Raw genomic sequence first — 26483 nt, forward strand, 5'->3', positions numbered from 1 at the left:
TACTTTATTTTGCATCCCCACTAATTTATTATATGTAATGTTAGATTCAACACAGGAAAAAGTGGGGGCCCGCATTTTGGTCACCGCCCAGGGACCATAGTAGCTTTAATCTGCCACTGCCTAGATGCATCTAGAACTCTGGAGAATTAGAATTTCAATTACAATTTCCAGTGCCAAAATACAGGTCAGTTAAGATGTGTCCACTTTTAGGTGGCAGGGTGTCATTTCCATATAATCGCTAAATATACCAATTGTCTGACATACAGCAAGTAAAATCCCTTACATTTGTACCTTTACTTGTGTTTCAAATAACCAAAGTGATAATAATGATTTTAATTTCCCAAATCCAATTCACCATTCTGATTTTTTTATCCCAAGGTGATCACTCTGAAGCCAACTTGAAGCTCAGATGGGTTTTTGGGGGATTGTTTTGGCTGGGTCCTGCAGTGATTAATAACTCTAATCATGAAATTATCATTCCAGTTAGGTGTGTAGTAATTGCTGGACTGAGGCATGAAGGGGAAATGCAATGGTAGTGACCCATGAAATAGTGTGTGTGCCACCACAAAGCATCAGCGCTCCACTGGAGGGGCTGCCAGCGATGGTGTGGCGAGTCACCAGAGAGGCATGGCCAGCCACTAGAAGGAGTGGACGGAAGGAAGGACCTCTGCCCCAGACACCACATATGAGTGATTCTTATTTGTTTCTAACAATGTATTAGATGGAAAGAAGAAGCACTCAGATGATTGGGGCAGTGATTCTTCTTTTCTTCTTTTCTTCTTCTGACATGCCACATGGTACCTCAGAAAGTAGGGGCCACTGGTGATTTCCCATTCCCATTACACCAGTGGGACAGTCCAAATCTGTGTGTATTTCCCTTATATGTGTTTTTGTTCTTGACAAGACTTTCTTCATCTATATATAGATTGATCATATATACAACCCATATGTATTTGTACCGCACTGAGAAGCAGCCTCCACTAACTAAAAGTGCATCGTGTGGAGATGCAGAAAGATCTGTAAGAGGTGCACTGAAGTGTAAACATCACATCAAAGTTCAACCTCCTAACTATTTAGTACCTCCCCTTTCAATTAAGGGGTTTGAACTTCTTTATGACTTCAATAAATCTTGTGAGTATGGGGACATCAGGACTATTGTGTGTGATACTTTTTCTTACATTGCTAGAAGTGTACGTAGAAATGCAGTTCTTTGCTTGGTGGAGATTGGGTCTCATCCAATACTTTACAAAATGGCAGCATGCCCTCCCCAAAAAACCCTCAACCAGCCTTAGTGCTAGGCACCTGAGCTGGTTACTGCTATAACATGGAGACCACAACCGTGGAGGGCCCCTACTGATCAGCGCAGGACTGTTGTAGGGAGTGGCACAATATTGAGACCCCTGGAATGACAAGACCATTACAGCAAAATAATAGAAAAGACAAAATATTAAAATAAACTTTAATTGGATAAAACACTCCACAAAACCCTTGTTCACAACTTTATTTTAAATGAAACATTCTTTTCTTCTTTATTTTTTCTTGATCTATTGTAATCCAAAAATGAAAAGCATAAAACGCAAAAATAGAAAACCCTTAAAAAAAAAACAACCAGCACACACAACATGTCCAACTGACTAGATGGGAATAACTGGGATACTGCTTCACCAAACTGCTAATCACAAATATTTTCAAACGGTGGTGGCTTATGACTGGTTGCTTGCGACTCCTCTTCAACAGCCAGTCACTCACAACCGACTATTGTTAGAAAAAGTTTGTGATTTGCTGGACTATAAAAGAGGGTTTCGGGGACTCCTTGCTATTATTTCTAATTGGTTTGCCATAGTGTCTGTGGGTGGTTTTTTATGAGGATTTTTCAGGGGTTTTCTTTTTTGTTTTTAACCCATTTTCACTATGATAGATCAAGAAAGAGAAGAAAAGTGTTTTTTTTTTATTTGGAGTACAAGGAATCAAGAAAGGAGAATATATTCTGTATATCTATGTGTGTGTGGTTTTTAATATGTGAACAAGGGTTTTGGAGAGTCTTTAGTTATAGTGTATTCTAGAATTATGTGCCTTTTTTTGTTTTTTACACTTTCTGGTATAAAAGGTAGGGGTTTTATGGACCCCTGGCTCTTATACTGGGAGCACTGGGGTAGTGAAATTACAACTCCAGTGGTAGCAATTTTGTCAATTACCCCAAACCACACTGTCCAAGTGGGTTTTGAAGTGGCCAAGTGCTTTTATGATACAGGCTGTTGGACTCTGGATGGGGAGGTACACTTTTTTGCATCCCCCACCATAGAGTCACCAGCCCTGCACTGACCAGGATAGAACTGGTTTTCACTATAACAGGGGGATTTGGTGGTTCTGATCTCCCTGTTATAGTGGAAACCAGCCAGTCTGAGAATGGTTCAGGTTTTGTAAATGGGTGGGGGGCACATTGCCTGTTTACTTTAAATTATTTATTCATTTTTATTTTTTATTTTACATAGTATACAGTGCATGGGAACCGTTTTGTCTTTTTAAACGTATAGGACGAAACCACACGTATACCTGATCTCAGCCAGCCCTTAGGTGGTACAGAATTCAAGTTCTTTTGTGGCGTGTGAATGGCCATGTAAAGCAAGGACAGCCCTTGAATGAACCCTCTCCACTCTTTTACGTCATTACAATAATGTCGCTCTGCAAAATGAAATGGCATATTTGCACTGATTTCCAAAAGAGGTGCTTACCCATCCCCTCTGCCTGTGCACACTTCTGCTTCTCTGCAAACCTATGTGCCCAGTGGAAATCTAGGTGTAAATAAAATCCAGAGATGCACTTACACAGCTGTGATGCTGCTGTGTGTTTTGTACATGGCCTCCACTGTGTGCGAATAACTGGTTATTTTATGATTTATTTTTTTTCTGTAATAGACTTACAATGATTCATACAGGCTGCAATAATTTACTAGGTCCCAATCAGTGACCAATTTGCCTTATCCTACATTCCAGATCCACATCCTGGCATATACTCACATGCGCAGCGCCCTCTTCCCTTCTGTCTCAATACCATTTCTTCTTCTCTTACACCACTGTACTTGCTATGCTTGGAGATATTGTAGTTTTGGTTTTACACTGTACTGTTGTACCCTGGTATACTGTCGGTACTGTATTTTTTGTATTTTGGATGGCGCTGCAGATACCTTGTGGTGCCATATAAATAATAACAATAATAATATATATGGCACACACTAGGGTCGTAACACTGTGTCCCATAACAATATTTTTGGGGGGTGGGGGGGGAGGTAGAGCACCTCCCCTTCTCTTCTGAGCATGTGCGGGACCGATGCATGCAAAGAGAAGCCCTTGTTGAAAGACGAAAATGACCTGATCAAGGGACTTGGTAGTAAATAGACCAGCATTGTCAGCATTGTCAGGCCCCACACACCAGCACCACCACATCGGCTGCTCTGGCAGCTGTCCCACCATTGTCACACTCCATAAAACCAATGTACAATGTCATTCTAAAGTATGTGGTAGGCAGCATTGTTACTACATCTCCTAACGTTCCTTAGCAGTCACTGATCGCTCCTTTTCACTCCACCCATCAGACAAAAAACGTAGCATGATGTTATGTGTTCTTCATCTATTTCAATAATCACATCAAAACAGAATATCATTAATGGACAAAAAAATTATGTCACAACCACCTTTTTCAAGCTAACACAAGAATAAAAAGAAATAAGCTATGTTTTATATAAGTTAAAGCACAGATGTGCAACATTAAATACCTCCCAATGACAATATTGTTGGACTGTACAACCAGTATCATGGATAATGCAGCTAATACATTGAACTCATCAGTTTACAGCCTTAACGTTCATGACTGATGCTGCAAGTACTCACAACAACATAAGCTCCTATAGCTAGTAGAGCGTCAGTCAACGTGCCATCTCATAGTGTGCCTTGAGCTGAGTCTGTGGGTCAAAGAGCATTATATCCAATGCCTGTCGGTCATTTTTTCATCTGTGCATCTCGTGTGTTATACTCAGTGATAAATCCAGAAAAGCAACGTCGCTCGCTATGTAAAGTTTTTAGCTAGAATTGATGCCATGTGTCTTTCATAGCTTCAGGTGACAAAGTCATTATTTATGGATAACTCCTATATATCAATACTCAAAAATTAGGGCTCAGGTTATACAGATCAGTTCCAGTTCAGCAGCAGATTTGTAGAATTGTTCCACTATCACCAGTGAAATTCTGGTTGACCAATGTGACGTAAATGGTCAAGGCATTTTATTCTTCGGTGTTTGAACATTATTACTGTTTGTTACGTCAATTATGTATGATAATCCTGGGCAAATTGTCTTATCTCAAAGCAATGCGTAAGAAACCGAAATGAGCCAGAACTTCAGTAGCATCATGGATAGCCTTGACCAATAAATGAAACAGGATCAGTAGAAAATGTAGACAACCAGCGTCACCTCTGTTTCCAGACACGAGGCTTGTAGCATGCGTCATTGCTTTCAGGAAGTAAAATAGGAGTTTTGCATGGAGTATAGACGATCAATAGGATTTCCCACTCGAGTCTGCAGTGGTCCTATTTCAGGTGCTGCTAGGAGACACTCACCCAAGTTAAGAGAGGCATCGTCACTGTCCATGTCATGGAACAAAGTCTCTCCACCTACATAGATAAAAGAACGTCAATCGTAATGTTATTTTTTTATTGCTGTCAAGCTCTCATTAACCAGGAACACATTACACAGTGTTATACAATTGGGCAATGTGAAGTTTAAAGACTTCGAAAAAAACAATATTCCATGAACAATCTCATTTCATTTGTAGAACGTTGGATGAAGAACAAAAGGTGAACCTTATTGCAGATGAGAAAGGAGAGATATTTTAACTGTCAGTAGTTAAAAAAAGACAGAAGGGTCTTATTTGTACTGTGACTCGTTTTTACCCCAAACACTATTTATACAATTATTTTCCTGTGAGTATTTATATATTTCATTTATTTTTTTTTACACTGTTAGATGTTGTAAGATACTGAACTTTGCAAATAAATAAAGTTGAATTAAAAAATTTAAACAAAATAAAAAAAAATGAAGAAAAGCAAGTGTGATATTATGTTTATAGTAGTATACTTTCAAATTATGTTGAACTTAGGGAAAGCTGGATATGTGGGGTTATCAGAGCAAATTTGTCCCTGTTGACAGTTTATGTTGTACTTGTTACAAATATATAATTAGGAATTAATTTCTAAACATATTTTTCAAGGATTGCTCATGCCTCTTCACTGAAAGTAAACGTGTAAATTACTAACAAGCTAGTGGTGTAAAAAAAGAAATGTTTTATACTAAGGCAACAATATAATGATGGACACCCATCATCCCCAGCTGAGCAAAATATTCCATGATACTAGGTACGTAATCGCTATTTTAAGGGCAGGTTTAACGGAGGGCAAAAACCTCTGTTGCCAGCAAAGATAGAGGTTTTTGTGGGTTATTTTATTTAGTTTCACCCTATACATCAAGGGATTTCTTCCAGTGATAACTCTACCAAACTAGGGCACACGTGGGTACATCTGCCTCAGCAATATATTTTTTTTAAATTATGGAAATAAACTGATTTTTTTTGCCACCATCACAAGCAGCTATACAAAAATCATCCTATCGCCATGATTTGGGGACTAATGATATATAAGCCCCATAGTTCTAAACTTTACTTCATTTTTGTATGTAAGTAATAAACTACTATATCAAATACAGCATTGATTTCTCTTCAGCAGTAGAACATGTGAATATAGGGCCTATTTATTAAGCCATGATTTAGGCATTTCTAAGTAACACCTCTATCTAACAAAAGCCTAACGCAGGACATATCATAGCTATCATAGATTTTCCTGCATACGTTTAGCATTAAATCGCAGTTCCCATAACTTTCAATGAGAACTCTGCAGCTTTCCTGCTCTCCTCTTCGTTAACTTCTGCCAAATGGTTCTGCGCATGCGTGACCTAACGTTACGCATGCGCACAGGGCCGGTGCTAGGGTCCATGGCGCCCTAGGCATTTTTACAAAATCGCCCCCCCCCCCCCCCTGCAAAAATCGGCACCCTCCTCCCCCCTCCCCCCTCACCCCGTCTTTCCTTACCTTGTCTCACCACCGCCACCTCTCTGCTCCGTCTCCTCCCCTCCACTCACTGACACTAGTGACTGGAGGGGAGGAGACGGAGCAGAGAGGCGGCGGTGGTGAGCAATAGCCTCTTCCCCCCTCCCCGTGCATCTGAATGCTGTGCGGCGGGCGTGACAGGTATGGTCAGCGGTCGCCGCACAGTTTTAAAGTCATTTACCATTCTGTGGCGCCCTCCAGGTGCCCTTCAGAGCCCGGCGCCCTAGGCAAGTGCCTAACCTTGCCTAATGGGAGCACCGGGCCTGCATGCGCAGTAAAGACTCTGGGTCAGAACAGATTACAGATTTGTAAGGTTGGTAAAGTCATCATCTGGACAGCCTCCTGTCGGATGCACTTTTCCAGTATGATTTTTTAGTAGAGAGCCGCAATATATCATTCGTTATCATCATGCGATAAGGGATGATATATAACAGAGGGGCATATGTGTCCATTAATAAATAGGCCCTTATATCACCTATAGAGCAGATAAAAGGGGCTAGTTTACTAAGTTTGAGGTGGAACATTTGCACTGAATCATAGTAACCCATCAGGCAGTTGCTGTTGTTCAGTGCAAATTTCCCCCTCAATGCAGTATTGGTCAGTAAATGAGTCAATAACATACAAGCTATTTATAGACAGCAGTGTCACGCAGCAAGTAAGGAGTACAGATGGAACTAATCTCTTACCATAAGGGTGCATGTGATCTCCTGGCATCTGTGGAGGTGTAAGTCCTTGCTGGAATGGGTCTGAACTGTAAATGTTCTGCTCTATTGAGAGTAGCTGTTGCTGAGGAAGCGTTGTGAAGACATTCATGATCCCATCAATACTGGAGTTACTCGAACTGTGTATCTGGGCTGCAGAATAGTCATTAATAGAAACTGTAATTCATCCAAACACAAGCATTCATTATAGCATACTGTACTAAGTGTGGGTAAATTGTAGATGTGCACTGGAAAGAACTATTGCATTTTGAGATAAGCTCTCCAAAGAAATAACCAGAGTCTATGTAATTCTATAAAGTTTATTCACTAAAGTGTAATAACTAAAGAATATACACGGCTAAGTGAATTAGCATTGAAGAGAATATCAAAAACTGAGACTTATTGCTTTGGAGTCCAAGTTGAACATAGTACAGATTTGATGACTCTATGGCTCCATTATAAAAGTGCAAAAATGCACACCACCAGGGCAAATGCACTTTTGTGATATCACACACTTACTTTTACGCAAACGTAGCTAATTTTATGGGTAAGCACATGGATTTGTGGGCCAACATAGTGGCATCTGGCAAGTCTGTACTATCAGAAGGAATTGGCAACAATCGGATACTCTGAGTACCGTGAATGTGTATAAGGGTAGCTATTGTTGCGCCAACATGCAAAAATGAAATTTTGTTTTGTGGGAAATGATATTTGAAATAATTTAACAAGTGCGTTTGTCAGGATGTGCCACTTGAAGCACAGCCAAACACTCTCTGGGTTCTGAGCTGGGCAGCTGGTGTGCCTAGCACAATGGTCCATGAGTGATTGGCAGACATAATCAGTGCGGCATACCAACAATGAGTGTGTGCTTATGTATAGAGATAGGCATAATGCACCTATATGTCCAAGGCACATGTTGCGTGATGCCTGTAATACGTCTTACTCATTTCCCAAGTGCATGTTTACTTGGGATTCTTATGGTGTTTTAATCTTTGTTTTACCCCTGTGGTTTCCTAGGTCTGATGCCCTCTATAGGTCCTGGGAGTAATCGAGTACCAGTAACCACAACTCACTTTAAGGGGAAATGGACAACAATAAGGGAAGCGTACAATAGCCTGGACATTGGTATTTATTGATAGGAAAGGGGCCCAGGGATGATATAATTTGCTTTATGGCGCACATCCTTTTTCTCCCTGCAAAAGTGGGGATGTTTCCTATAGCAACAGATCAGATTCTAGCTTTCATTTATTTAGTACTTTCTACAAAATGACAGCTGGAATCTGATCGGTTGTTATAGGCAACATCCCCACTTTTTCAAACCCGCAGCTTAGTAAATCTAGCCCTTGATGTTTCCATGACCTCTGAGGTGCTGGGGAACAGGTATTCTCCTATACTTGTAATGGGATGCATTTTTGCAGCTTCAAGTTGCACATCTGCGGAAAACTGCATTTAAGGAGCCAGAAAATGACCAAAATACAATACAGTGTTTGAGTTTGGCTTATGCTTTGCCATTCTGTACAATATCATTCTGAGCTGTATTGGAAATTTGAGTTTCACAGAGTTTATAGTCTATGAATAGAGCTGGGACGACGACCCATTTACATTGCTATGTTCTGTGGTTGGGGAAGACAAGCCTCATTAGGGCCAAATACCACAGGCAAAATGTGTAAAGTTTTGGAAAAAAAATATGGAATGAGGCAAATAATTTTAGTAACAGTTCTGAAAATTTTGCTTATCTTTACTAGGCGTACTTCGACCAAAGAGTCCCAAATAATATTTTACAAGAAAAATGCAAAATTAGATAAGGTGGTGGTTCTAAGATGCTTGGAATTTGTCATTCTTTCCGCCATGCACATTGCTAGGTGTATCTGCAAGTCTTCAAACCTAGGCACAGACTGATTCTGGGAAGCTTGTACCTAGAAATGAGCTAGGCAGACAAGTAGGTGCACTTGTCATGCGAGGATGCAGCTTTTGTATCCATAAATTACCCAAACTGATACACACACTGATACCCAAACTGTCTCAACATTTTTACTATTTAAAACTTTTTTGTAAGTTTTCATTTATATTAAGTCAGTTTGAGAAATGTTATTTGGATTTCTGTAAATATCCCGCAGGTACCAAATCCAGAGAGGTGCCGATTGTGCTAAGACGTAACTCAAGGGGGTAAATGTACCAAGCTGAGGGTTTTCCAGCGGGTTTGAAAAACCAATCAGATTCTAGCTATCATTTATTTAGTACAATCTACAAAATGACAGCTATAATCTGATTGGTTGCTATAGGCAACATCTCCACTTTTCAAACCCGCCGGAAAACTCTCAGCTTGATACATTTAGCCCCTAGTGCTCCATGTTTGGCATAGAGCGGCACCATATTTATTACTGCAATAATACATATAATGCAGCTCTGTTCCACAAAGTAACAAAGGTGATAAGGGTTTGAGCATAAGGAGGAGGGGAGGGAGCAGAGCAACAGGCCACATGGTTATGATTAATACCATTACCAGACATGTACACCAGACGGCAGCACCTTAATACATGGACCCTTCGTATGTGTTCACCCTGTTATATTGCTTTGTACTATATTTTAATACAATTATAAATGATGAGATAAAAAAGTGAGTATTGAGAAAAGAAAATGAACTGTGACAGATAAAGAATAATTACATCTCACACGTGAAACTGTGAATTTGTGAATGCAACCTAGCTGGAATCTTCCTTACAGACTCTATAGCAAATTTGTGGCTGTGGAAAAATCATGAGGGTTCAGGCTGTGATGACAAATGTACATAGTGTCCGGTAAAGTTACTACCTGCTGGTATACGTGATGGGTTTTGCTGATCGTGCTGCTGTTGCTGTTGCTGTTGTTGTTGTCTCCTTGCCAACTTCTTCATCTGTTATAAGTAAAGCACAAGAATTCTAGAATCAGGGCGTGTTCTGGTAATTCAATCTGGCAATGTACTCTATATGTAAATCGGGTACAGGAACTGCTTGATGCGCTCCTTACACAGTTTCAATGCCAATCATTGATCTTGCTTGCCTTACAATTGTGAAAAGTGTATTGGAAATGCATGATACACACATTTTAGCACTCTCTGAGATTCCTTGTTTAAAGGATAATTCCGTTCAAAGCTTAAAATTAAACTTTTGGTTCAATATCATAAGTAAAAGTGCCTTCATGTTAAATAATGCTTTACAGAGAATATTTAATCACTCACATCAGCCCATACCCCAGTGGATCTTACCAACTATATTTGCTACCACACAGACACACACTGGTTCATTTTGTCAGAACCCAATTAACCTATTGGTATTCCTTGGAATGTGGGAGGAAACTGGATTACCTGGAGGAAACCCACGCAAACATGTGGTGAACATACAAACTCCACACACATTGGACCCTAACTGGAATTGAACCCATAACCCCAGTGCTATGAGGCAACAATGCTAACTAGTGTGCTACTTTGCTGCTGGATCTAGTATTCACATGATCTGGTGGCTCTCTATGCATCTTAGTTGCGCTTTCCACTGATCAGCTTGCTCTTGCATTCTCCTGCCGTCAGTGTGTTTTTGGTGGACAAAACGCTGCCTGTCTGTAAAAAGACTGGGTCGGCCAGAACGAGGAGATTGTGTCAGAGATCAAAGAACTCTCCTCATTACTGAGGAATACTAAGTCCTGCACATGGAGAACTTTACGGGGTCCTCTGGATGATGTAAACATTGTTAGTAATTATCTGGGACAGTCTTTTACTTATGATGCTCCAACTAGTATTGAGCTTAATTATCCTTTAAGGCTGTTCACAATTCTCCAACTCCAGGTAGATATGTTGAAAATGGTTTGCTTGGAGCATCATATCACAAAGATATCATCACTTATGTCAAGATAAAAAAATTAAAGGAGAACTCCAGGATTTCTTTCATTTGCATGGAGAAGTTTGAATGTAAAAACTGCTCTGTGGAAGGTTGTCACTGAAGCGAATAGGACAGTATCCATGTCTGCTATCCCTGGAGAAGCATTTGTTAGAATTAAACCACAGGATTCCATACACATGCTGGGGGCAGATGAGGAGTATTCTAGAATTCTCATTTCATTTTCGTGCTGGAAAACCTTTCAATGCCTCCAAGATTGTGGTCAGCTCTTCAGAGAAGTGACCATCATATATTGTATGTTTAATCTAGACTAGAAATCCATAAATCCGGTTGCTAACAGCAAATAAAAACATCATTCTAATATTTGTTTACCATAGTTACTGGACATATTGATGTATAAATATATAAACAATCAGACTTCTGTTGCACCTACACTATCAGAATTTGTGGGGATGAGCTTCTTCAACTGTTTATATTATTTGATAACCAAGAGGAAGAATGAGGTGGACTTTATCACCTGAGCATAAGTTAGGTCACATGACTGTACTGCGCTGCCCGAATGGTTTCTCACCTTTGCTCTTTGATTCTGGAACCAGACTTGTACCACACGAACACTTAGGCCGGTTTCTGCAGCGAGAGTCTCCCTTACCTTCACAAGGAAAAATATCAGATATTTGTGTCAGGCTATAGGTTTGTTAGTGGACAACAGGCATACATGCATTATACTGGTGTACTGTATACAGTAATAGGTATTTTAGGGAGATCTTTTGTGTGGACATCACATCGCATTGTTATGTTTCAGGGACCTATAATGCAAGTTGGCTAATATTTGAAGCTAATACTAATATTGACAAATACATATGTAAATGTGTCAGGAGCTTGCCGAAACTAAATATATTTGACAAAGAGAGAAGTTGTGATTGTGAAGGGAGATATTTTCCTACACACAGCAGACAGTGAATCGTGTCATCATGGCCCCTCCCCCCAATGTGCGATGATGGAACTTGCATCATTGCTCAGTGGAGGCGAGTTCTTGATGAAGAAAATCTCTTTGTCACACCCACCTGCTCCCCCACTTGTTCACGAAGTAAGCAAACATAAAACTTACCACAATTTAAAGTTAAACGTAGAAAACGGGGGGGTGCAAACACTGTATGTACAGGAGGGGAGTGCACATGTAAATATTGCTTGCCCCCAGGAGGTGTGGCCTAGTTAGAGTTGGCTGCATCAAAAGATGCGCCTATCTGTTGCAGCTCCCAATGGCCTAGTGTAAAGATATGGGAGTGGGGAGACCATCACAGTGAGATTCACCTGTCATAATGTGAAATCAGTCTACCCTTGTCGTCACAGAGCAGAAATGAGCCTACAAAAACCGTGCAGGTCCCTTCCAAGGCAAACAAGCTCCATGATTACAGAATAGAATGATTACAGTGTGATCAGTCCAATCTTATGTAGCCTGGTGATGGTTGCAGATTTTGCAGGTGGACTGAATTGGCCCCCTGCTTTAGCAGTAACCTCTCCATGCTATATCAGAGGTACTGGTTACTTATTTGGGGGTCCACTCTTTTGTTATTCATTTCATTATTAAATTTTTAATACAGCAGTTATTATCACGTTGACCCATCAGGTTGATGATGATGATGACTACTGTATGTGTGCTGCAGTTGCTTCAAGATACACTTACAGATAACGTGATGCAGCCACATATTTATAGTGTATTTTGAGTTACATGTATGTATTACACTCCTATTGAGGTATCACACATGGGAATTCCTTGTTATGACATGATGACATGACCACATTACCCAGCATTCCCCTGCTGAATGCAGTAGTGCTTGTGTTTAATATACAGCTGTGAGCTTGTTATCGATGGGGGACAAACTAGGTTCCTGCCCCTTTAAGGGATCCTTGGACTGTCACTGACATTCGTGGCTGATGTAAGTTTGCACAAGTTTAGGGATATAGAACTTGCCTAGCATAAATTTACTGTGGCCTTTTGTAAGGTGGCTAATTTGTCTTATCTTCTACTGTACTTATTTCTCTTCATAATAATAAAAAGTGTTTACTTATTCTGCTTTTTACCAATTGGTAAACTCTTTTTGATCTGTTCCTAATAATATTTGAAAATATTTGCTGAACAATTCCATGCTATGTTTTATCTGAAGAGTATCATGCATTTTTGGACATGTGTTACACCTGTCACACATGTTGGGGAAAGCATTAGCAGTGTAGATAGGACTATGCCAACAAAGTACGGGGACAGAAAACAAGGCGAGCACTGACTCACCTTTCTGCACGGTTTAGAGGAGACCTCGAATGAAGCTTTGAAGGCCCTTCGCTGCTGAGTTGTCAGAATGGTCCTGGGTCTCTTAGGTCGTTTCTGATCTTTGCCCTCCTCAGTTCCTTTACCATCTTCAAATTTACCCCCATCTTCATCATCCTCACTTTTACCTGAAAGCAGATGGGAAGAAATTGTAGATCATTGTGTCACTAAACTTAAAATGTGCAGCAGTAGATGTTGCATTACATATCGATGCAGTTTTCGGGCCTGATTCATCAAGGAACGTAAATGTCGATTTTGTTCATATAATCTGCAAATTTGATCTGCGCATGCCCAAAACCTAATCATGTGCAACAAAATGCAGCAGCATTCAATTTATCTTCATACGCAAAGGACACTTACTACAGCTTACAAGTTCAGGGAGGTAACGGGGCGGGGAAGCCGCAGTCAATATACAGTAAGGGCATGTCAAACTCGAGTACTTGCAGCCACTTCTGATTCAAGCTTTGGGCATCTGAAAGGTACTTGATTTTCTGCCGTATCTCTTACTTCATCTATAGGGCTAGTCTAAGTCCTGATTACTAGTGACGACAGTCACGTATGCATGTTATAGCATGTGTTGCCATTGCCATTGTAAAACTATCAAATTCCATTCATTTACATTTTCCATACCACCACTTCTTAATTTCCTCTTCGACCACTGACTTTACCATTATTTTATATGTTCCTAGTAGTATATGGGACGCAAGGAATGTATGATACTTTAATAGAATTTCTTATTATCTCACTTATAGGTAACCTTCCAAATAGATCACTATTTTGATTATGAAAGTAGTTGATAACGTATGTAATGAAGCATTATGTGATGGGAGTACTTCACCTTAATAATGGTTATAGATTAACTTATTTCCTGTTTTCCTGTATTAAATTATCATTACTGTGGGGTCGGTGTAATCATGCACTTCACATTGTGTCCACAAACAAAATGAAGATTTAGTTTTAAGTAAAAGATATTCACGTTTAGAGGTACATTTCTGGTTTAGCAGGTGACAACCAGAAGAGGGCTGGCAAAATTTAGCCCGGGGGGCAAGACTTGACTCAGCAGCCTATTGGGAACATTTTAAAGGAAAAAAAAATGCAGGTGGCCCAGTCTCCCAGCCCAAAGTAGCCCACTATGGGACCGAACCGGGGGGCAGATACCCCCTGCCCCCCCAGCCCAGCCTGCCCCTGGTGACAACGAAGCCTTTTTAGCCATTCGAAATGTCCTCATGTTTGCATGTGGTAGAGTTGACTGACACAGTTCCTTGCAACTGAATATGCAACGGAAAATTATGTTTTTTTATTATCTTAACTCATTTTGTGTTGAAATTGGCTTTACATGTGGGCAAACAACAATATTATAAGTGTATCAATGTAAAACATGAAACTAAGACATTCAGGAATACCTCCTCGCTCTGGCAACTAATGACTCACTCTCAAAACATAAGAGCAGTAAAATCGGAAAAGAAGGCTATTAGGAGGCTGATCCAGAAGTGGAAGTAGGCAGTACTTTAATAGACATTTTTAGTTTTGTCGATTAACACATGTCATGGCAGAAGGCAACTGCATAGAAATATTTCAAAACACAATTAGAGCGTGTATATCTACAGACAAATGGACACATTGACACAAAAAAAAATATGCTGCTCCTTTGTGTGTTGTCCATTTTGTGATATGTTATATTGTATAATTTAAATATTTCTTGCAAGTGTATTTTATGAAGAACTGATTAAGATTGTGAGGCGTATCTGCTAAACTAATGAATATTTTAGTTCTTAAACTACCTGTAATGGACCATAAATTATTAATAACACGTTTTCTGGCATTCCATTACAGCCAATTTGGAAAAGGAAATGATCATTGAATTAAAATAGCAAATTTATGTGTCCATGGGACTTGATTTAGAACATAGCAGGGATTTGTAAATATCATCTTAATTAATAACCAAATAGCTGATAATAAACAGCACAGGTCTCTCCTAATATGCTCTGTTTTTTGACTGCCAATATTATTTAGAAAGCAATGATATCTAGAGTAAACTCAAAGGTGACATTTTCAATTATGGATTCAAAGATGCCAAAATAAGTAAATCTTTTTATTTATTTTTCTGTTTCATTGGGGGGAATTCAATTTGGCCGCGTTCAATGCGGCATTAATTATATTATCGATAATACGGTAATATATCCTTGATTTCCATAAACCAGCGTTAAAGATTACCGTACTAATGGTAATTATGCGCACTATTACCGTAGTAACGGTAATAGTGCACAGGCCGCATAACTTTTGGCAATAACGCTGCCAATTGAATTCCCCCAGGTAATGTCTGAAAAACAATGAAGTTATGAGGTTTTCTGAAGCTTTAAGAGAGCTGTAACATTGTTGCAACAAAGTAAAAAAATTTAAATATACGTGGCTGCTTAGCAAGTCATATTGTAGTGAATAGGAAAGGGTGGGGATTTCAGAGATCCACACTATAGTAAAAACAACTTTTTTGAGCACTCCTGCTAATTAGGCACATCCTCCAACTTGTACCTTTAATTTAGAATCGAGCTGTCAGCATTGGAGGATACTATCCATCCAGTAATTAGGATGCAGATTTGATTGGCTCTGATTCCATTCTGTCAGCAGCTTCATTCACTATATACATTCGGAGCCAGAGTTTAAATTTCCTGTCCAGATTTCACTGACAGTTCTCCTAGCATCATCTTATTATCAATTGCGGAATATGATTTTAAAAGCTATTGTTAGGAATTACCTTTTTATCTTTTGTCGTCCATATATTGATAACATGAGGGTTTCAATACTATATTGCTATTTAGGGGAAATAATGACTTTCCAGAGTGAGCATTCTATTTAATTGAAAGCTGAGATATAGATATAAAGATTACAATAGAAAGAATGGAGTATAATGGTTAAGCCCCTGTGTTTGTCTGTATAGACAATAAAGATTGGGTGAATCCAAGGAAAACATTCAGACCTATGAAGCTTCTCTGCACTCCCCCCTTCTCCACACCAGAGTGATGGCAAACAATGGACTCATGTAAGCTTGTCAACTTTTTACAAACAAATAGGATAAATAACAATATTTTTGTTATTTCAGGTATTATATCAGTTATCATTGTTGTACATAGATTCAGTATATTCTTATGTCCAATAGGTACAACTAAACCCATAATCTAACATCCAGTAATAATAACTTTGTCTGCAAGAAGTGTTTGCAGAACTTCTTCAAAACAGATTCAAATGGAGTTTGAGTTTAGTAAATGGTTTAAGCAGTTTGTATTCCCCGTCTCATGTTCTGTCAGTTATTTATCCTCCAGAATACAGTGTAGCCAGGGGCAATGCTACCATTAGGCAAACTTAGACGGTTGCCTAGAATGCCAATGGTTAGGGGATGCCTTAAACACTGAACAATTGATATAATGTCACATTCAATGATTTTTATGCCTCTGAGGTGCCCCCGTACGGAGCTGACCTGAAGGAGCAGCATAATGAAAAGTGGGTTCTTCCCTCTATATATACATGAAGGAGAAGCAGCTAGTAGCTTTTTATATGTGAAACTGCTGGCTGCAGTTTCCCCATGTCAGTGCTATGCTGGCAGTGTGACATGAAGTCACAGCCAAGCGCCACACTTCCATTCTGAGGAGCTGAGCATATGGGGTCTCTGCTTCAGAGGAAGAGGGGGCTCAGCTTCTGATGGGGTGGGTGCTCCCAGGGCTTGCACTGGCCCTGTGTGTAGCTTTAAACAAAGTAGCTCCATTTTTTTGGGTGACAGACTATCTCTACCCTGTGGTATCTAGAAGCCCACAAATAAATGCTGAGCCAAGTGGATGGACTGAAAAAGAGCAAATATTAGCATACAGGGAAGCGGAGACCCTAATATCCCCCAGCTTGTCACCACCTGCTACAAAAGATCACAGTCATCTGGAATAAAAGTAGACAGCTCATAAGACCAATGCAAATTCAACAAGAGGAGACTTAATTTTAATTAGTGAGATCTCTCCATCTTTAAACGTCTCAGGCACTAGAAGGGGTACTTAATTAAGCCTTAACCCTATTCTCTCAGTCCTGCCTGAGAAAATGAAAACATATTGTGCTTGGTGACCTTTGCGTGAGCTGGTCTTGGATAGCTCTAGACAATTATACGATCCATATTGTACAAAAGGTGTTTATCATCAGTATGAGACGCAGAGTAAAAAGGAATATCTTGTATAATGAAGCGGCGCTCATAAGTCTTTTTCTCTCCTTTTGAATCACTGCTTCTTTTGGTTTGAGGGAATTAGAAGGAGAGGCAGAGTTAGGCCACTTAATTGGAAATAGGGATGGTTTTTGAGTTGGTTCTGTTTACACAGGATTGAGTGCTTGAGTCGACAGAGGCTGTAATTGAAGTATGGGCTTTGGAGATTAGCTTCAGCATATGGGATATGTGGCTCTGCTCTACCCCTTTCTACATTTTCCAATAAATTTGGGTTTAACTTTATGCTTTCCCTCTCTCACCCTCTTGTCTATAGAAAGCTCATTCAAAGTTAGACATTATAAAGAAAAGCAAGACAGGGGGATACTGAACAAGGAAGAGCAATCCTAGAGAATGAAGATGGCAATGGATAGACAAGCCTTGGAGAGCGAATATTTACTATCTGCCGTGTACAATTAGATTTCTTATATTGGCAATCATTTTAATGTACAGAAACTTATTTCAAAACATTCTAACTTTTCTTATGGAATGTCAATGTCAGATTTTCTTTTATAATGTCTAAATACTATGTCACGGTTCGGTTGTTAGTTGCACATTGGCTGGTTCTTTCTAAAATCATAGCAACATATTTAGAAGATAATGCCCATTGTGTATGTAATGTCATCATCAGGAGCAGTAATAAAACAATTGATGGCTTTTCATATGTCACATAATTTGTTTTATATACTGGTATGAATGAAGTTAAAAATAAATGGCACATGCATTATTATTATTATCTTTGACTTATAAGGCGCCACAAAGGGTCTACATTATATATACACAAAACAGAGAACCAAGACACAACATGATACAAAAATATATACAAACACAGGTGACAGAGTAAAGCAAATCAAATTATTTCTGGGACAGATAGTGAAAGAGGTGGTAGAAATCAGCGAGAAGAAGGCCGAAGCTTAAGAAAACAGGGAAAACAGGGCTAGGGAAGCAGGTCAAGAGGTACAGAGGGTGATGGAATAGTAGAAGGAGCACACAAGGACAGAGGGCCCTGCTCATGAGAGCTTACATCCTACATCCTACACTACATGTATCTAATATCACAGTACTCTGCTGAGATTTTCACTAGCAAAGACAACAATAGGATATCTAGAGGAAAAGAGGAGCATCTTTGAAATAAGACCTTTTCCACGCAATCGGACATATATGAAATCTATGGGCCTATAGTTAAACTGTTAGTCCTATGAAATAAATCTATTAGAATTGTTAGCTCCTAGCTGTTTGTTTCTTCTATAGTATTGGGTACAAGGATTATGGGAACAAAACATACATTTCACTTATAATGAGTTGCAATAATTTGATTATCCTGAACTTTTACTTTGGGAAACAGATACCTGAGTCAGAGGCAGCTGGGCTCACAAGGCTAAGCAGATCCCGTTCTTTCTCATAGTCACCCTTGCAGAGAAGTTGTCCATCCTTGAGCACAAACTCGTCACCTTTCTGGAGCTGCCTTTCACACACACAGCAACAGAAGCATCCTAAATGATAGACGCTCTTCTGCGCCCTCATGACAAATTCACTGGGTATGATGGTGTCTAGGCAAGATCCACATTTCACCGCAAACAGTCTGTAAGGTAAAGGAGTTGTTGAAGTTTTTTTTGTAGGAAGTGTCACTGTATATGAGCTAAGCAGCTATGTGAATTGGATCTAGAAATGCAAACACTGAGAACTATTATACCTTATTACATGATCTTGCTTTATTAACTAAGATACTTGCTGCTATATCAGAGAAGGATTACAGTGCTCTTTGGAAATTATTTGGAAATTTGTAGCTAAAATGTAATGTAGAACTGCACACATTTTACAATCGCTATCCTACCCTATGGATCTGTGGCCAATCAGGACACAAACGTATATATGTCAAATTGCTATGATCTGATTATTTAATGAGGGGGGCCATATGCTCATATCTAAAAATGAAAAAGACAGTTTCATGTTTACTGGTGAGCTGATGATATGACACATCTACTCACGGGTGAAGCAGATTTACCAATCTGATTGTAAAATCTATTTACTAAAATTTAGATACTCTAACATGGGGCAGTATTGGGCATGTTTGCTTGAAATAAAGAAAATAACAATTGGATCTGCTGTAAAATGCTGTTTAAATTGGCCATTAAATATCTTTAAAAAAGGTATGTAATACAATTATTGTGAATTGCTCTATTTCGAAACTGGCGAAGTGGGTTTAAATCTGAAATGTATTATTAAATGATATAAAACTTCTGAAATGCATGATTTTAACAAAACATGTTTGCTTTATACCATGGTGGCACATTTCACCTTCTACCCTCTGTCAAGTCTGCAGGGAGGGGTTGAACTCAATGTGTACAGAGTTCATTAATAGCTCAGAATTGAGCTAATCTGCTTAAATCCAGCAATAACATGGCTGAAGATAACAAGGCCTGTGACTTCACACTGCATAACCACACACGTCCCACAAGTGAACCTTTACAAGCCCTGATCCTGTCCAGCTGTTTAATCAGCAGAAGGACACCGAATTACACACTAGTTATTTATTCATCCCAAGGCCAGTTTGAGCGCAATGTAGAAATGTCATAAAACCCCTCTTTCTGTTTTGTTATTTTATGGATTGTGATGATGGAGAAGGAACTGGTATAGATTTTGTTGATAACAATATTTATAAAAATGTGCTTTGAAGAGAACTGGGACTCAAATGATAATAAACAGCTGAATTCAATAGAACATACACTGGGCGCTGTATGTACTGGACACTCCATTATTCTTGGTTTGGGCATCTTATAGTAATGGTAGTTGGCTATATTTCCTTGATTAGATTACATGCTTAGGTGTGTTAGTAGTTAGTAATGACCTAGGGGTTGAAAAGTGGAGATGTTGCCTATAGCAACCAATTAGATTCTAGCTGTCATTTTGTAGAATGTACTAAATAAATGATACCTAGGATCTGATTGGTTGCTATAGGCAACATCTCCACTTTCTCAAACTGGCAGTTTAGTAAATATACCCCCTGGTTTGCTTGAATAAGGTATAGGTACACAAGGTGATAAGGTAAACCATATAATAATTATTTAAATTGAAAAGGTGTAAAGACATTTGCTTAAAGATGCATTGGTATATCTAATAAGTCAATGTAGACAGAAAAGGATGGTAGTCATTTTATTGTCCACATAAATAGATTGCCAAATAGCATTTTCACTGTCCATCTCAGCAGATGCTTTGTGCAATACTCTCTGACACTGAAATGAGCATGTCTACAAGTTAAACTTGTCCCTTCAAAGTACAGCCTACTAACAAATTAGCAGCATCCTCCTAATTCATTTTAACTTCTTTTTTCTTAAAATATTATGTTATTAAGTCTCTGCTGTGCATTATATAACTTATGACAGGAGGGGGGGGGGGTGTTGGGGCTGCCCTTATTTCAGGTGACATAACTTTCCAACGTTATAATTTGTGTTAGTTTACATGTGCATAATAAATGCTTTCTCTAAAATATGCAAACTCACTAAGTAAAAAGGTGCCCCAATTGAAACTAATGGTTAAGTACAGTTCATGACGGCTTCTGTAGCGGTACAAACACATCTGGCTATTCTGCGTGGCTAAAAAACGCTGCAGACTCGTTAAAATGGGGAAACCTTGAAATTTGCTCAAACTTCAGCCCCTGAAGCCTATTACAGTAACCCATCCTGCAAAATTAAATTAATTTTTTGGCATATTATATAAAATATTGCAGAGTTACTATAAAACATTCTGCGCCTGTCTGGTCAGATCTGGCAAATAATAGCATCTTGTTCCACTGATCCATTTGCAAATCCAGAAAACAGGCATAATGCCACAAAAATAAGTGCATGAAATCACATACCGCAGAGTAGACAGCTTTGTCTTGTCTATTTAATGATTGTGAATACCCCCCATCTAATTCTGTGTCTTCAAACAGGGAAATACCTACAGTAACCATCACGTGCCTTGTACCGTCATTTTATTTTATGTAACATCATGTCTACAGTATATAGGTGAATCACCAATACTCAGCAGAGTCGGATAATATTACCATCTGCATGGTCACATGGCCGTTGTCTGGGGTGCATGGTGCCATCCTGCCCACTACCACTGTCATTTTTGCTGCAACTGCATTGATTCTGCAATGATACATACCTTCCACACAATATTATAAGTAAATGCAAAGGGTCATTATCTAATGTAGACTATCTAATGAGACTGCAAGGGGACATTGCACATTTTATGATGGATTCGGTAAGGCTCAGGGAATGGAAACTCTTCAGCTTGTAGAAATTATGACACTATTCAGTAAGTAAAATAGATCTTTTACGAATGACCTACAAATGCCAGACAATACCAAGCAATGAGACTACCCGAAGAGTATTCAGCTATATGAACCCATATTATCTAACTGTTTGTTCAGAGTAATGAGAAATGTATTCAGCAAGGAGATGAAGACATAAGCATAATTCTACACATATTTGTGTACATCGTGTTCTAAGTTTCAGGAAACCCCCTGATAAAGAGAACAATGCTGAACTCAATTAATGACAGAAATACAACTCCCTGCAGATAGCAAAGACATTCTCAAGGTAGAGAGACATTATCATCCCACTAAAACTTCCCACACTAACCGCACTGCTTTATTATACCACATATATGTATATATATTATATATATTGCATATTGTTATGTGTGTAATAAAGTAATATATGTCCTCACATCCTTTTCTATATATCTGAGAGAAATAAAAAGGTTTCTATCTGGAATGGTGGAGATATGGAACATTTACATTGTGTAGAAAAGTCTCCAGTTCCACAGGTGGAAAGTGGAACAACTTTGAAATCCTTTTATGCAGAATGCAGCAATATCATGTAAAAATCTAGTCATTATGAAGCTTTATTCATGACACATAGGTTTATCCAGTGCTATGTGAATAAATACAAAATAAAGGACAACTAATTAGTCATCTCTTTCATTTTTTGTTTTATATTTACTATATGCTACCTAGCTAGGCTTGAGGTGGTTTTTAAATCTACCCTGTGCCTATGTAGGACCCTAGAATATATTTGCTTCATGGAAATATTGGAAAAATGACTATTACTTTTGATTTCTCAATATATCTGTTTCTGAATGACTGCATATTTAGCGTTTTTAGCATGTGCTACATAAAAAATATATGTTTGGCTACAACATGTTCTGGTGAGCCATACCCCAGTCTGATACAGACCCTGGTGCTTGAGCTAGATGAACTTGGAGCTGTATCTCACATTTGCTGCTGCAACAAAGTGCAAGATTTGGATTTGTAATGACAAGTCACAGTGAGAACTGAAAGGTTGATGTAAGAGTCCCGGCCAGATGGCATCACATCTTTTACAAACCCTGCCAAAGCTATTTCTAGAAAGTGATCTAATTACATGTACCATTCACATTAATTGGGAGTAATTTAGTTTTGGATGCCACCATGGCTAGACAGCACATTAAGACATTAAACCTATTCGGAGAATGTTGCTGTGAGATGGCAGCTCAAAAAAGGGACATTATTTAAAACAACTTTGTCTCTGACCTAATTGTATGACTAGCATTGTGTTAGTGTTTTGCTCTTATGCAGAACATATCTTTTCCTTCATGATACCCTTGCATTTGATTTGGGTGGAGTTATTTGAGTAAAAGCTCAGTTTAATTAGGACAAAACAAGGAACCACCATGTTCTGTAGTTAACTATTAAGAGGTACGTTCAGTTCATTTTTATATTACAATAGTGCACACTATAAATGTGCGACACTAAATAGCAGGATGCCGGGGATAAAAGGTCTACAGACCACAAACGTTGCCAGGTTACAGATTCAAATATCTAGTCCTTTGTACCTATCAGTGGTGGTCTGGGACCTAAATGGGCCCCTGTACCTGTGCCATCTAGGGTGGTTCCCCATTATCATCTTGTTTGCCAAAATATGGTGTACAACTAATTAGTAAGCAAATGATTTATCTTATTTTAATATTATTTGGAAAAGTCCATCATTTACTGTATTTTAATAAAATATTACATTTTGCTTGCAGCCAACAGTGAAATTATTAAACTAAAAACCATTATTAGTTGAAAACTGAACTGTAGGCTCCAACAGTGACTCTGGGTCCTGCAACAAAAAAGTTTTTTGTCAAAGAGCTAAAGGGGTTGTATACCCTAGGTAGAGTTAAAAGTCAATCTCTGCATCTGATAGAGATTGGCCAGGGAGTTATTATGGCACATGATTGGTTAACTGTATCCAATTATTTGTGATCTTCTTCTGCCTGATACTATAATTAATTTACTCAGCAGTTAACGCTGATTGGACTATACAAATGCTTTAGTGTAGGAATTAGAAATAAGGGTTTAGTATCTGACGAATTTTACTATTCTGATGAACTGAAAAAGTATATAGGGAGCAGGAGAGGAGCGGTAAGTGTACAAGAAGAGGACGATATAAACAACGTCTCATAATGAGAGCTGGTCAAACAGAGAGATGTAGAAATAATTGAACTGACTATGATCTGGTCCATGAATTGTTTTACTGATTTGTTCTTATTGTTAAACTTTTGTCAAACAACATAGCTGAACTAGTCAATTTCTACATAATATCCCTATCCAGTCGCATAATTTTCTCTTCTAGCAGCAGTGGGATAATTTGATGTAAATAATGATTAGGGATCCAGTCTATGTGATGCAGTGAAATGTATTACAGTTCTCAAACTTTTTTGACATGTGTGACTCAAGAATAACGTGTCTGCATGAATGTCTTCAGCTTTGTATTATTTGCCAATGTTATGACTGTAGAACACTCTTCTACATGTATTTCCCTAACCTCCTTCTCTCTGCTTGTCCAGCAGTAAGTTGTATTGACCTCTTATTGTACACTTTCCGCTCCTCTCCTTCCCTTCCGCTCCCTATACACTTATTCAGTTCATCAGAACAGTAAATTTCGTCAGATACTAAACCATTATCTATAAGGCTGTTCTTTAGGCAGTTAGCTGCATGCCCACAGCCCTCGGCTCAGCAGGGCAGTGGTGAAGTGAGGAAAGGAGTGGGATTGGTATAAGAGGATTTAACACATGGACATGATGATTCCTCTGTGTTTTATCCCCCCTCCTATTGAGAAGTTACCGGTTGGCATTCTGTTCCAGGAGACCAACAGTAGCCGGACTCACGTATTCAGTGTTTTTATTTTTCTTTAATTAAAGTAACGGATTAGCCATTTTACAAAACAACTACAAGTGATGGGGCAGAAATGTGTTTGTATTTAAGAACCACGCACAGGGAGAAGAGCAGCAGCAAAGCATTGAGGGATGATATCTATAAACATGGAAGTTACCGTCCTTTCTGTTTCTGAGCCAGGAGTCTCAGCTGAGCCTTTGACCTGCAGACACGTCAAGATCTTCTTCTGCAGCTGGCGAACATTCTTTATATTATACAAAACCTAAAGTCTCATTTTCAATCCACAAAATTGATTTTTTAATAGCATAGCTATTTAATTTACTTCTAAGAAATATGAAAGAAAGATTTAGTCTTCTATGCAGTATACTTCAATTCACTATAGTACACCCTTAACCAGCAAGCCTTGCTTACTGATAGACATTGCCTTAAAAATTGGACATAAAGACATACTAACATTACGCCACCCCCTGGCAATGCTGGCCCTGGACCCTGTCTCATGCTGGCATTATGAAAGGGAGAAATGTAATACAAATATTACTGATTTCAATCATCCAATTTGATCAATTTATACATATGCAATTTTCATTTTCAGTGATATCAGCTATTTCTTCCACCTTACAGTATGTGATTCACAAAGAGGTAATATGAATAATAGAAAGTACAATTTATTTCATGTTTTCATCTTTTACTAGTTTGGCTTTGCTGGTCCATAAAATAACTCAACTGCCATTGTTGCTCCAATACCCACTAAGCATAATTTTTAAGAAAATATGGATGCACAGGGCATTTGAATTATACTGCGCACAACCGTACTGGTCCCCTCTCTGATTTTTAGGCAAGTCTGCATGCCTCCATGACCATACACATGTCCATAATTGTAGTACGAGTTAGGAATTTTGGACCACCCCCATAAATAATTACAATTTTCCCAATTTCTTATAAAATGCAGCTTATTGCAGCCTCAATTGTGTTTTAAAAAAACAACAGGGTTGCTTTTGTTTCCTGAACCATGTATGTGCATTTCATTATTTCTTTTACATTGCTATCTGTGTAGCTATTAATATAATTTACTGTATAAACTGTGCCATAAGGAGTCCCTGTGAAGTGGTTTTGTAGAGGTAAAAGGGATGTTCAGCTACTTGCTACAATGGGAACCTCTCCCCTCTCCAAGTTGCTAATCTTAACCCCCTGAAGCTTTCATCTTGCAACATAAAATCTCACTTGTGGATGTGGGCACAGCTAGCCTGTATTCAAAAAGAATCACCCCTTTCCACCCAGCTCCTGCCGACAGATGGAGCACCCCAGAATCTCCACTTTGTTGAAGAGATAAGAGATAGGTCATGTACTTTCTGGTACCATCAGGTTCAATCACGCAGAACTAGAGAAATGCATTTGTGCAGCATGTTGGCAATTTTTACAGCTTAGTAAATAACCAATATGGAGTCGCTGGGGCTGATGCAGAGTTGGTTACAAAATGGGAGTAAATTACTCTTAAAAGAAGAGCAGAGAAAAATAGCATACTTCTGCCCATACACATCTCGAGATGCGTCCGCCTCAACATCAGCAGCATGTGGTCCTGGACAGTCATCATCATCATCATCATCAGCGAGTATTTGCACCTACCCTATAGCAGGTACAAAAGATAACATGTAACAGGAGTATATATAGTTCCGCCTCTCCAGGTGCAACCAGGTGTAAGTGCCAGAAACGCGCAAGTCTGCATAAACGGACAAGTGTGTACCCACTTTCTGGGCATGTGCAGTGTGATTGCGCTGTGCAAAGTGGAGTAAGTCCTACTCTGAATCAGGCCTTTTATTACTAAAAGTTGATTCCCCTTAAATTGAACCCATCGACTACTCACACTGAAGGGGATCTACCGGAGGGAAGGTAAGAAAAAGTCGACAAATATGGTTCCTATTATATTGATAGGTTACAATCTCATCAATAGTAGACCAGCCCATAACTTGGCTTCCTCCGTTATGTGCAGATGGTGGGTACACTTTAATCACCATGGTTTAATA

General features: G+C 39.0%; 1 protein-coding gene across 1 annotated transcript in view; it reads right to left on the minus strand.

Moving 5' to 3' along the window:
• Positions 1 to 3230: 3230 nt before the first annotated feature.
• The window catches only part of LMX1A (LIM homeobox transcription factor 1 alpha), a 73807-nt gene continuing 50554 nt past the window's right edge, over positions 3231 to 26483 (minus strand). The window contains exons 4-9 of the mRNA XM_075184052.1: positions 18626 to 18858; positions 13010 to 13173; positions 11294 to 11371; positions 9665 to 9746; positions 6839 to 7006; positions 3231 to 4665 (exon numbers count right to left, since the gene is read on the minus strand). Of these exons, the coding sequence (XP_075040153.1) occupies positions 4508 to 4665; positions 6839 to 7006; positions 9665 to 9746; positions 11294 to 11371; positions 13010 to 13173; positions 18626 to 18858 (883 nt within the window). The 3' untranslated portion in view covers positions 3231 to 4507. The remainder of the gene's footprint in view (positions 4666 to 6838; positions 7007 to 9664; positions 9747 to 11293; positions 11372 to 13009; positions 13174 to 18625; positions 18859 to 26483) is intronic.

Source organism: Mixophyes fleayi, chromosome 8 (genome assembly GCF_038048845.1).
Source record: "Mixophyes fleayi isolate aMixFle1 chromosome 8, aMixFle1.hap1, whole genome shotgun sequence".
In the NCBI taxonomy this organism is placed as follows: Eukaryota; Metazoa; Chordata; class Amphibia; order Anura; family Limnodynastidae; genus Mixophyes; species Mixophyes fleayi.